The sequence below is a fragment of the Crinia signifera genome, chromosome 5 (assembly GCF_055691185.1).
Source record: "Crinia signifera chromosome 5, ASM5569118v1, whole genome shotgun sequence".
Taxonomy (NCBI): domain Eukaryota; kingdom Metazoa; phylum Chordata; class Amphibia; order Anura; family Myobatrachidae; genus Crinia; species Crinia signifera.
The window spans coordinates 191,606,943-191,619,786 of NC_139221.1; the positions used below are offsets into that span (position 1 = coordinate 191,606,943).

The window sequence follows — 12,844 nt, forward strand, 5'->3', positions numbered from 1 at the left end:
CCGATGCCAAAGGCGTAACTACCATAGGTGCAGGGAATGCAGCTGCTATGGGGCCCAGAGCTGAGAGGGGCCCACTTTGCCTGTCAAAGTATCATGTGCTATATACTTTTTTCAGCCTTAGTTGATGAATAGGGGCCCTAACAAACTTTTGCTATGGGGCCCGCATGTATCTAGTTACGCCACTGGCCGATGCCCACACCATTGTGAAAGTATCTGATCACTTCACCATACCTAGCTCTTCTTGTGTCCTCACAAATAGTGCTGCACTTCTCTTATGTCTACACACACACACCATACTTGCCTACTTTTGAAAACTACTTTAGGGAGATTATAGTTGGCAGTAGAATTTTGCACAGCGCACCATTGAGGGGTTGTGTTATGCTCCTCCCAAAGGGCGTGGCTAATTCCATATATGGAGAGATTGTGCAAACAGATTGTGAATGAGGCATCTAGAATTGTGGGTGTGTACTTCTACATCTAAGAGGAATCTTTTAAAATGACATATCTAAATGTAGATGAGCCCCAAAGCAGTTAGTAAGAGATACTATACTTTGTAAAGTGCTGGGAAATGGTGCTGATGATTCAATGTAAATGTATCTGTCTCTCATTCCTTTTTTCCACAAAAATGTAACAGTGTAATGTGGGCTAGGTGAAATGAGGGAGGTTGCTAGACTAATCAGGGAGAGACGGAGATTGCTGCTATTTCAAGGAGTCTCCTGCAGAATGCAGGAGGGTAGGCAACTATGACACACACACATCACTACAATTATCTGATCTGAAGAGATTGCTGTTAAGACTCCTCTGTCTGCAGTTTCCACATGTATTGAAGACTGGAGGATTGGTGGGTATTGGACAACCCAAATGAATAAGTAAAAGAAAGAGGAAAATTAATAATGCAGGACTAGAAGTGCAGAGCAGAAAAAAGAGCAAAACAGGTGGGGGTTCAATTATATAAAAGAGTAGCAGACCAGGAGAAGACAAGCTCTTACTTTGACTTTGAAACTGATTCAGAGTTTGACAGATCTCTGTGTTCGGTCTCAAACCGGTATTTTTTTTTTTGCGTAAAGCTCATATACAGATGCATATTTGCATATATGTCCATTCTATTGTAAGTTGGATGGCATGGCTGCAGGTAGGGGAGGGAGGGCCCTAAGGGGGCACGAGATCTGGGTGTAGCATCTGAGGGGGCTCCTTGGAATACCGGTTGATGTGTGCCGCTCTCCCATCTTGCAGACTCTTCCAGCCCTGGACGCATCTCCTGCTAACTCGCCACACTCTGGTCAAGCTCTGAAGCCTAGTCTTCAGCACCTTATTCCAGCTCATCCCTGTCCAAACCAGCCCTGGTGACTCTAGTCCCCAGCCGGTTGCCAGACACCAGCCGTTGGACTGAGCCCATCAACCTCACCCAGGACCCTGGCCAGAGCCAGATTAGAGGGGCTCAGGGGGCCAGTACCCCCGCAGTACAATGCCTGAAATACCGGCATTACACAGCGGGGGGCGTGGCTAAAATGATGTGATTACCATAGTACCATAATTAGGACTAGAGCAGCAGTTGATGAGGATAGTTTAGTGTAGGTGATCACTAGTGCCAGGATGGGAGGGAAGGGTGCAGTGACATATTTATAAATAATGCCATGTGTGCAAACAGATGAGGCTGCACATGGGCCTCCTCCTCTCTTAAAATGTCCCTGGAATGGGATAATGGGTAATATATTCTATATGGGATACAAGGCCACTGACAGCGCTGTGCTATTCACAGTGCTTGCATGTCACTGTCTCCCCACCACCCGCTGCTCTTTAGCTCTGTACTGCTGCTGTCAGCGGTTTGCGTCAATTTGCTGCCTTAACTCGAGTGACAAATTTTTTTTTTTAAAAGTAGGAACAGTGGCAATGGATCGCATGTAGCCTCCCTGGCTTATGGGAGTCTCATGCGAGTCTCATGGGTGTGAGCATATAATATATATTGTGTTTTAAAGACCATGTGTGATTTTGATCATACACACAGAGATGGGAAACCTAGATATAGGAGGAAATTTACTAATATGAAAAACCTAGTTTTTCGTATTAGTATTTTCCCTACGACTGCATACGACTGTTTCAGTCGTATGCACAGTCGTGTTCCGGAGGGGGATTTACAAAGCAGTCATATCCGACTGCTTTGTAACCCTCCGATGTCTTAGTAATTCGTATTAGCTGGCCATATATACGGCCGCTAATAAGAATTAGTAGAGGCAGTCTGCACGGATCAGTCAGAACCGTGCAGGCTGCAAGGTGTAAAAAAAATAAATAAATAAATAAAAAAACGGCGTGGGGTCCCCCCCACAGCTGTAACCAGCACCAGGCTGAAGGAGCCGGGCCGGTAATTAAAAATCAGGGAACCCGACAAATAGGGGTTCCCCGATTTTTAACAACCAGCTCCAGGTCCCAAAATACGGGGGACAAAATGAGTAGGGGTCCCCGTATTTTAGGAACCAGCCCCAGGCCAAACCAGCCAGCAGGGTAATGCCACAGCCGGGGGGAGACTTTTTATACAAGTCCCCCCGGCCAAAGCATTAACCCTACCGACCAGTCAGCCTGGCCAGGGGCCCTGGGGGAGTGGGGACCCCCCCCAATAAAGGGGTCCCCCGCTCCAGGACTTACCTGACCAGGCTGAAGCCTGGTGCTGTCCTCGATGCCCCTGGGCGGTGGGCATCGAGCTGATAGTGGTGTAAAAAAATAGATGAATAAACTATTGTTTTAAACTGTGGAACTATGAGTTCCAGCAAGCCTCCCCCGCAAGCTGGGACTTGGAGAACCACAAGTCCCAGTCTGCGGGGCATTAAAGGGCCCGCTGGGTCTTGTAGTTCCACAGTAAAAAAAAATAGTTAAATAAATACACACTGACACAATGAAAAATAAAAGTTTAATACATACATTACACACATACTGATACTTACCTATCTTGATACTGTAGGTAGGTCCCAGGGTCCTTATCCGGTGCCTTGTCCTGGTTCCGGATTCAAAATCATCGACGGTTCATGGCTGATGTCGAATACTTTTGCCATCGATGGGGGAGTACTAGATGGTTTCCCTCCATCGATGGAATAGCAAAATGATGTTTTGCTTTTTTTTTTTCAAAGTGCTGGGACACTGAGCATTGCTCCGCCCCCTGACACCTGTGAAGCCCCGCCCCTTGTTTTGATTGGCCCACAGGCCAATCAATCAAACACAATGGATGACCATCGATATGTAAAAATATTAATGGTCATCCCATGCATAGTTAAGCACTATCAATGGCCAGTTGCCGAATTGCCATCGATGGCAACCACCAATGGCAACGATGGCCATCCCTAGCAGGGAGAGCAGGGCTGCTGTACAGAGTCAGTCTGGTGGGTGGGGCCAGCCTCAGGGAAGCCTTGGCTGCTGTGAGACGTTGCACCACACATTCTCTGCTCACAATGCCTCCCTGACAAGTGTGCACATCAGCCGGCCACCTCTATCCACAACCATGCTGTAGCTGGCACTGATGATGTCTCTGGTGTAGGCTCCACCTCCCTGTATTTCACAGAGGATTCCATGAAAACTGGGAGGACTGCTAAGCTATGCGGGGCAGCGGGAAGCTGATGTAAAAGTTGGGAGTCTCCCAATGAATGGGAATGGGTAGGAAAGTCTGATTTAGCACATGTTATTGGATACCCCCCCCCCCCACCCCGATAGGCTATGTAGAGAAAATAAATGGTCTCCCCAGCTCTCTCTCTCCCCCTCCCTCTCTCCCTCTCTCTCTCTCCCTCTCTCTCTCTCTCCCCCTCCCTCTCTCTCTCCTCCTCTCTCTCTCTCTCTCTCTCCCCATCCCTCTCTCTCCCCCTCCCTCTCTCTCTACCTCCATCCCTCCCTCCCCATATGTAGCAAGTTCAAAACAAATCAGTGTCCCTGCTAAATATTTGTTTCTCTTTCTGTTATGAGAGCACAAGTGTCCTATAGTGGTCTTTAGTGGTACTTCACCTTACTTACATGAGGAGGGAAGAGAGAGAGAGAGAGAGAGAGAGAGATGAAAGTGGTACAGGATTACAATTAAATTAAGACACCATCCCATAAAAAAAGGTCATATTTACAGTGTAACTCTTTTTTTCACAGGTCTATACTGTTGTGACAGGGCTGAGGACCACAGTTGTCAAACAGCTTGCAAAAGGATACTCATGTCCAAGAAAACAGAGCTAGAGATTGTTGATAGCTTAATAGAAGGTTGTAAAACCATGCCTCTGCCACAGGATCCACTCTGGCAATGCTTTTTGGAAAGCTCTAGATCAGCTCATCCTGGGGTCACTATTGCTCCTCCACCTTCTACAGGACTTGATGGAGCTAAACTTCATTGTTGTTCCAAGGCCAATTCATCAGTATGTAGGTAAGGCCATACACCTGATATTTTTTTTTTACCTCAACCTATACTTACATGCATTTCAGTGATGCATTTTTCTGTGTAGTTAAATGTGTTATACCGTTAGTGTACGTTAACACATAAAAAACAGGTCATGTAATATTCCAACATATGAAAAATAGTGTTGAAATGTTACCCAATAGTATATGTCTAGTGTTTATGTGTCACCAAAACACTGCCATCTATTGGCAGCAAGTGAAATTACATCTCTTTCTCTCTCTCTCTCTCTCTCTCACATTAGCTATCTTTCTAGCTATCGAAGCATTTGCTTCAAGCGGACTTACTAGTGTGTGTGTGTGTGTGTGTGTGTGTGTGTGTATGTATGTATGTATGTATGTATGTATGTACGTACGTACGTGTGTGTGTGTGTATATATATATATATATATATATATATATATATACTAGGTGATTCATCGCGCCCTACGGGCGCTCTTCTCACCGTCGTTAGGGGCTGCGCCCCTTAATTTGTGACCGTTTGTATTGTGAGAAATATGGTTAGAATTGTATGAAAGATGGCCTGTATTGCAACTTGAGTTATAGGTGAAATGTGTTAAATAGAGAGCATATGATGTGGAAGGGGGAGGTATATTGTTTTGTTTAATTAAAAAGCGGTTACAGAGAAAGATGTACATTGATAGTGTGGATGGTACAGTGACATTTGTGGGTGTGGGGGGGGGGCTGTGTGTGCATGTTGTTTAGGTGTGTGTGTGTGTGTGTGTGTGCAATAGTATAGTAGGGTGTTTTTGAGTCAGCGGCTCCCCACTGGCGGAGGTCACGACACAGGAAAACAGGAGGCTGGGTAGTGATAGGGGTGTGTGGGAATAAGGGGGACTAAAGAGGAGGGTGGGAGATACTATGCAGCTTCTGCCAGTGGGTGCGGGTCCAGCGTGGCAGTACAGGATGGTGGCCCTGAGTCAGTGTCTCCTCCTACTGGGTGGGAGTTAGGGTGCATGAGAGCAGGAGGCTGGGCTATGAGGCATGATAGGGGCATGTGGGCAAAACAGCATCAGCGACTCCCCAGTGATGGAAGTTACGGTTCAGGAGAGCAGGAAGCTGGGTAGTGATAGGGGTGTGTGAGTATACGGGGGACTAAAGAGGGGCTTAGGGGTGCCGTGAATTGCGGGAGGGGCACGGGGGTGCCGTGAATCAAGGGAGGGAGGGGGCGCAGGTGTCCGCAAATCGCGGGAGAGGGCGAGGGTCCGCAAAGCACGGGAGGGGGCGTGAATCATGCGAGGGGGGGTTGCGAATTGCGGGAGGGTCGGTGCGCGGGGGTGACGTGAATCGTGGGAGGGGGGGTGCGCGGGGGGGCCGCGATTTGCGGGATGGGGGGCACGGGTCGCGATGAATCAACCTAGTTGGTTATATATTCTTGTAGAAGGATGGAAGGATGTTGCTGTCATTCAGAATGCATTTACATAAACAGTAATAGTAGCAGTAAAAGATCTGACTTAAAGCACCTACAGTAAAACAGAACAGGTGTTATATATTATACAAAGAATTGGTTGATGATGTCTAAGTTGACGTGCACATAGTTGTCACTGGGAAAAAATTGCCACAAGAAAAAATCAACACAGAAAGGTCAACACATGTAAATGTCTGCGAATTGCGCGGGGGGGTCGCGGGAGGTGCCGCGAATTGTGGGAGGGGGGGTCGTGGGGGGTGGGTGACGCAAATTGTGGGAGGGGGGTCGCGTGGGGGGGGGGGTACCGTGAATCACGGGAGGGGGTCGCTGGGGTGCCGCAAATCGCCACAAGAAAAAAATCAAGGTACTTGTTTCCTAGAACGGCCACAATCGTGAGTGATCGTGGCTCTTAATTAAGGGACACGATCCTCACGATGTGGCCGATTTTTTACAATTTTTTCAAGTTGATTGACAGAAATCGGGTCAATCGGTCGGCCGCGACCAATTAAAATCGGCCGCGATGCGACCGACCGATTGACCCGATTTTTCCATAGACTTCAATGTTAAAAAATCTTTTAACATTGAAATCGGTCGGTCTTGTGCCATTATAATGGCACAAGATGAGATGGGCTTGATTAAGTCCATCTCACATAGGGAAAAATGATAAAAAAGGTGAAATGGGCCAATATGACCCATTTCACATTTTTTATGTGCCCGCCATGACCCCACGATAGACGTCAACCCGAAGCGTGGCGAGCGCAGCGAGCCCGCGAGTGGCGGCGGTGCGCGTCCTCCGACCTTTTCATTCCCCTACTATCCACTAGGGCGTGGAGTGAGAATAGAATAGTGTGGCGAGCGCAGCGAGCCACCGAGCCCGAAGCGTGGCGAGCGCAGCGTGCCCCGCGAGGGGACGCGTATACCTGTGAAGTTATACGCGTCCCCTCGCGGGGCTCGCTGCGCTCGCCACGCTTCGGGCTCGGTGGCTCGCTGCGCTCGCCACACTATTCTATTCTCACTCCACGCCCTAGTGGATAGTAGGGGAATGAAAAGGTCGGAGGACGCGCACCGCCGCCCCTCGCGGGCTCGCTGCGCTCGCCACGCTTCGGGTTGACGTCTATCGTGGGGTCTAGCCCACTTAGTAACATTTGGGGGGGCAATTGAAAATAATCATGTGAAAAAAAAAAAAAATCGGGTGAAAAATCGGTCGGTCGGATCGGTCGCATCGCATGCGACCAAATCGCATGCGATGCGATCGATCCGATTTTTTATCTTACGACCACAACGATCTAAATCGTTGTGGCCGTTCTAGGAAACAAGTACCAAAATCAACACAGAAAGGTCAACACATTAAATGTTGACATAAGTGTGGCACTTCATCGGTGACCATGTCGACACAATGAATATGAAAACATTCTTAAAATGAAACATAAATCTTCAAAAACTCATGTCAACTTTTTTCATCGTCGACCATAGCCGTGTCAGTGTTTTGCATGTGCCATTTGATCCTGGGGTTGCTGTGAATCGTGGCGGCTGGGGGGGGGTGGGGTGGTGGGGGGTGTCCACGGGAGGGGGGTGGCGGGGGGGTGTGCCATGAATTGGGGGGGGGGGGGTCGCGGGGGTGGGTGCCGTGAATTCCGGGTGGGGGGGGGGGCGCGGGGCCGGGGGGTTTGCCGCGAATCACGGGAGGGGGGGGTCAGGGGGGGTGCCGCGAATCATGGGAGGGTCGCGGGGGGTGCAGGGGGGATTGAAGCGAATCGCAGAAGGGGGGACGCGGGGGGGGTGGGGTGCCCCGAATTGCCGGAGGGGGGGTCGTGGGGGCTGGGGTTGCCGCAAATCGTGTGGGGGGGTGCCGCGATTTGCGGTAGGAGGGGGCGGGGAGCGCGCGAATCGTGGGAGGGGCCCCGCGAATCACGGGAGGGGGGGGCGGCGGCGGGGGGCGCTCACCTGGTGTGTCTGGTGAGTAGCTGTGTCTTTGCTGGGTAACATGGCGAGGCAGAGGGTGTCTGGCACTGTGCATACCTCCCAACATGACCCATGCCAGGAGGGACACAATGCTCTGCCGCTGGACTTTCTTCCTAATGTATGATTACCTCCATCTGTGTTGAACAGGTTAATTGATAGGAAAGGTGCTTCAACACAGGTGATGGCAATCATACATTAAAAGGAAAGTGCAGGAGCAGAGCAATGTGTCCCTCCTATGACTGTGGGCTCACTGGGCTGGTTCTCTGTCATGTGAGTCAGAGGCTCCACCCAGCGTTAGAGGGTCAGACACACTTTGAGTGACAGATGTAGCCAAATATATAAGAGAGATATATATATCTCCCCGGGTTAATATACCTTCGCACCGGCTATCTTAAACTTATATGTATGTGACCTTATTACATAAGTAAAGTGTTGTTTACTTTTATACTCACACCGTGCTCTTTCTGGTTTTTTTCATATAATTAAAGCTCTGAAACGTCAGTCAATTATTTAAAAATGTATACTGCTGAAAAGACCTCTGAGTGCCGCCTTCTTTCTGTCGACTATATATATATATATTTAAGGGGGGATATGCTCAACATGTATAAATATATTAGGGGCCAATACTGTATAAGGAACTGTCAAACACCCTTTTTTCTACTAGAAAGGAATCTAGGATGCGAGGGCACGAGTTTAGATTAGAAGAAAAAATATTTTGTTAATCTATAAGAAAAAATTTCTTTACAGTCAGAGCAGTCAAACTTTGGAACTCTCTTCCTGGAGAAGTGGTGTCGGCAGACACTATAAATAGGTTTAAAATAAGGTTGGATGAACATTTTATGGTACTTATGTAGTATCTGGGCGCCCGATTTTATCAGGTCGGAAAATCGCATCGAATCTCATCGAAATTGCATGCGAGATCGCATGCAATCAGATGCGATTTTTCATAGGATTCAATGTTAACAAGGTCCTGTTCATTTCCCCACTATCCAAGTGGGCATAGAGATGATTTTATATAGCGTGGCGAGCGCAGAGAGCCACCGCGGATTACTTAAATTGTGGCCGCGGATTACTTAAATTGTTTTACGCGTCCCCTTGCGGGGCTCGCGGGGCTCGGTGGCTCGCTGCGCTCGCCACGCTATATAAAATCAACTATGCCCACTTGGATAGTGGGGAAATGAACAGGACCTTGTTAACATGGAATCCTATGAAAAATCGCATCGAATCGCATCGGATTGCATGCGATCTCGCATGCAATTTCGATGCGATTCGATGTGATTTTCCCAAAAAATCGCGTTGAATCGCATCTGATTGTATGCCTTAAGGTAAGGCATACAATCACAAAATCGGGCGCCCAGATACTACATAAGTACCACATTTATTGGTTAAAAACATCCATGGGTACGAATAAGTTACAAAATCTGTCTTTAAAATATCATAACATACTATACAACAAGGGATAAGCTACAAACATAGGTTGAACTAGATGGACGCAAGTCTTTATTCAGCCTCACCTACTATGTAACTATGTATGTATATGTATATATTATATACACTAAACCTCGACACTCACCTTTCCTAGTTTTGGGGTGCCCTATGGCTTGTGACCACATTGTTTAAACAGACATTGTAGGGGCTCTGCACACACTAAATTAACTGATATTAATAAATAGTGGAGATTTAGTTCATGAATTGATCAATGCATTTAAGCCTGCAGCCCCCTTCACGGGACCCCACTTTTCTGCAGGTCCTCACACTATCAGTCAAAATGGTTACAATACACATACAGTAGCTATGACATTAATGTTTGATTCCAGGAATGCTATCTTGTCTAAAGCTCATAGCAGACTATGCTTTTAAACATCCTAGCATCTGATGTGTGTGACCTCTAGCATGTATACTGTATACATCATATTTCAAAACTTACAAACTAAACCTGAAATAAAGACTCGGAGGTTTGGCAGAAATTGTTAGCTGATTTATTTTAGCACTTTTAAGCTAGATTAATTTATTAATAATTAATTAATGGTGGCCCAGAAAGAACGGCTAATTAACTAAGCTCCACCCCACAATCTGCATACGTAATCAAGCCTACCCTAACAAGCAGTATCCGCTCGACCTACTGCATTGACTACCCACCCATCCAAATGGGGTCGCTGCCCCCCCGAGCGGGTGATCGAGCGAAGGCCTAAGCCAATGATAGGCAAGCGCACCGAAAAGCAAACATATACGTAGCATCATCATCATTTCAATAAGAAGTAATTATATTAACCTGCCGTTTTTTCCCACCTATCAGCCAACGCAATTAACACCCACCCCACCATATTAACATAAGCGAGGGAGGGCGGGAAAACCTTCAGGAAAGAGAGGAAGACTCCTCCCTTTCCTGACCTGATATCCAAGCTAACAATGCCCCTTCCTGAGTCCTTATTGGAACACTGAGTTCCATGCTTCCCTATGTCACACAGCAGCCTTGGATGTTTAACCCACTCCATGCCTATTGCAGGCATTACGTTATTCTTAACATCCTAGCATCTGATGTGTGTGGCCTCTAGCATGTATATACATCATATTTCAAGACTTACAAACTAAACCTGAAATAAAGACTAGGAGACTTAGGTTTGGCAGAAATTGTTAGCTGATTTATTTTAGCACTTTGAAGCTAGATTAATTTATTAATAATTAATTAATTAATGGTGGCCCAGAAAGAACGGCTAATTAAGCTCCACCCCACAATCTGCATACGTAGTCAAGCCTACCCTAACAAGCGGTATCCGCTCCACCTACTGCATTGACTACCCACCCATCCGGGTGGGGTCGCTGCCCCCCGAGCGGGTGATCGAGCGAAGGCCTAAGCCAATGAGAGGCGAGCGCACCGAAAAGCAAAAATATACGTAGCATCATCATCATTTAACCTACCGTTCTTTCCCGCCAAAGCGGGGACTCTGCTTGCAGAATCCCCGCCCCGCCACCAACCTAACGCAACTGAGATACAACCAGAGACAGATCCTCCAACAAAAGCACAACCATCCCTAACCAAAACGTACCCCATCAGGCTGGAAGAGACGATGGCACCACCACCTAATCCTCTCTTGTGGGACGACAGCACCTCTGGCTGCTATGTCCCACCGTGCCACAGCTGAGTTAAGCTGCTTCCAAGCCTCCATAAACAACTTACTATTCCTAGCAGTTCTCAAACGGAGCCGAGGAACAACAAAAGACCAACCAAGGTGCAGACCACCCAGCTGTATTCATGGCGGCAAGATCACTCAAGATCAAGGCCCACAGCTCCAATTGGGACATTTTCCCAAGATCGTTGCCTCCCAGATGAAGTGCCAAGACATCAGGCAACCCTTACTGGCTAACTTTCACCACAAGGTGTGAGGATACGGGATTCGTCAATCACTCAGACACCGAGCAGATGAAACCAAAATATGGTTTATTTTTATCACAGCACACACAGGTAGACAAACACAGGAACAAGAGGCAAATGTAGCATATAAACGTTATTGGGTAGCAGTCCAAAATGGCAGTCCTTGTAGCAGCAGTTCCAAAGCACAAAACTATCACTCCTCCACACAGCAGTGATAGCAGATAAGTCCACACGATACCTAGACAACCTCTTAGTCTAGGACAGTCCAAAAAATCTCCCTCCTGGCTTGTGTGCAAGTCATTTTAAAACCTTCTAAATTCCCACGGTGCACAAACCAAAAGTGGGCTTGCAGTGGATCTTGATTGGTGGATTCAAGAGTCAGGTATATCCCCCTCCCAGCTACTGCTGCTGCCCCCCCTGCTGGGTCAGGCCCCAAAGAGTCTACTAGAGTCCAGAGATATGCACAGGAGTGTCAATACAACGAACAATAACCCTCTGATTGCGTTATGTGCTGATCACCCCCTGTGAAGATTGTCCCTCAGCTATCACCCTCCTGTGATAGCAGGAACAATAGTATGGTAATTGGACTTAACATTTTGGTGAATTCTTTCCTGGGTATTTCCTGTCCGACCATATTTGGGCAACATACAGTCTAATACTATGGTTCTGGAAATACACACAGATTTGGGGGATAGAAACATCTATGCAGAATAAGAGGGTACAGACGGACTAAAAAAAGTACATTAATCACTGTGGAGTTCTACAGCTTAATACTATATGATCTGGAAATACACACACATATATGGGGAACAGACCTATCTATAGAGTACGAGAGGGTACAGACTGACTAAAGTGTACATTCATCACTACAAATAATAAAAGATCATAATTACAGTCTTACTGTCAGTCTGCTCACCTCACACAAGGAACGCCTCAAACTCACGCCAGTACAGCCCCCGATTCCCTGCCAGCTGCCTAATACAAAAAGAAAATGCCCAACTATTCAAACCCTGATCCTATCTTTCTCCACCTCCAAAGGAGAAATTGTAAGGGATGGGGGGGGGAGGGGGGAGGTCAGTAGTATTATATTAAAGGGGACATAAACATGAATAGGAGGATCTGCCAAAAAAGAAAATTAATATTTCTGATGCAGCACAATTGCTTAAAGACATGCTCCAATACCAATTGAAGCCATACCAGGAAAAGAGGGAAAGAGACAAACAGTGGAGGGCAAGGTAATGGCATGGGGATAAGGAAAACAGGGTGTACTCGGCTGGAGAAAAAACTACTGGACCTGCTGAGGAACTCTTAATTGAGACTATAGCCGAATCAGAGTGATCAATTTCAGTTCGTCAGTTCAGGCAAGAAGCGAGAAAACTCCGGACGCTGACCCAACAGCAGAGCGTAGCTAATCCCCGAGTAGGATGGACAAGGATGGGGGAATAAACAAATGACATAAATCAAACACAGGCCTACACAGCGCAAGGACCTGCAGCGCAGCAGGTCAGGCCTTATGTACTTCCTTTAACTAGCAGAGCGCCAACTCCCTAAGGATTTAATGTCCGCCACAGGCCAATGAGCAGACGGGGCAGATGTGGTGGCCTCAATGCGGCACAACTGGTATCTGGTCACAAAAGAGCCATTATAATGCAGCCGCCCACAGCCTACCAGGGAAGGTCTGACGAGTGCAT

General features: G+C 47.4%; 1 protein-coding gene across 2 annotated transcripts in view; it reads left to right on the forward strand.

Annotated features, from left to right (window-relative positions):
- The window catches only part of RECK (reversion inducing cysteine rich protein with kazal motifs), a 531,495-nt gene that overhangs the window by 222,135 nt on the left and 296,516 nt on the right, over positions 1 to 12,844 (forward strand). For both annotated transcript variants that reach the window (XM_083188355.1, XM_083188354.1), the window contains exon 9: positions 4,114 to 4,381. In XM_083188355.1, coding sequence (XP_083044481.1) covers positions 4,114 to 4,381 — 268 coding nt within the window. The remainder of the gene's footprint in view (positions 1 to 4,113; positions 4,382 to 12,844) is intronic.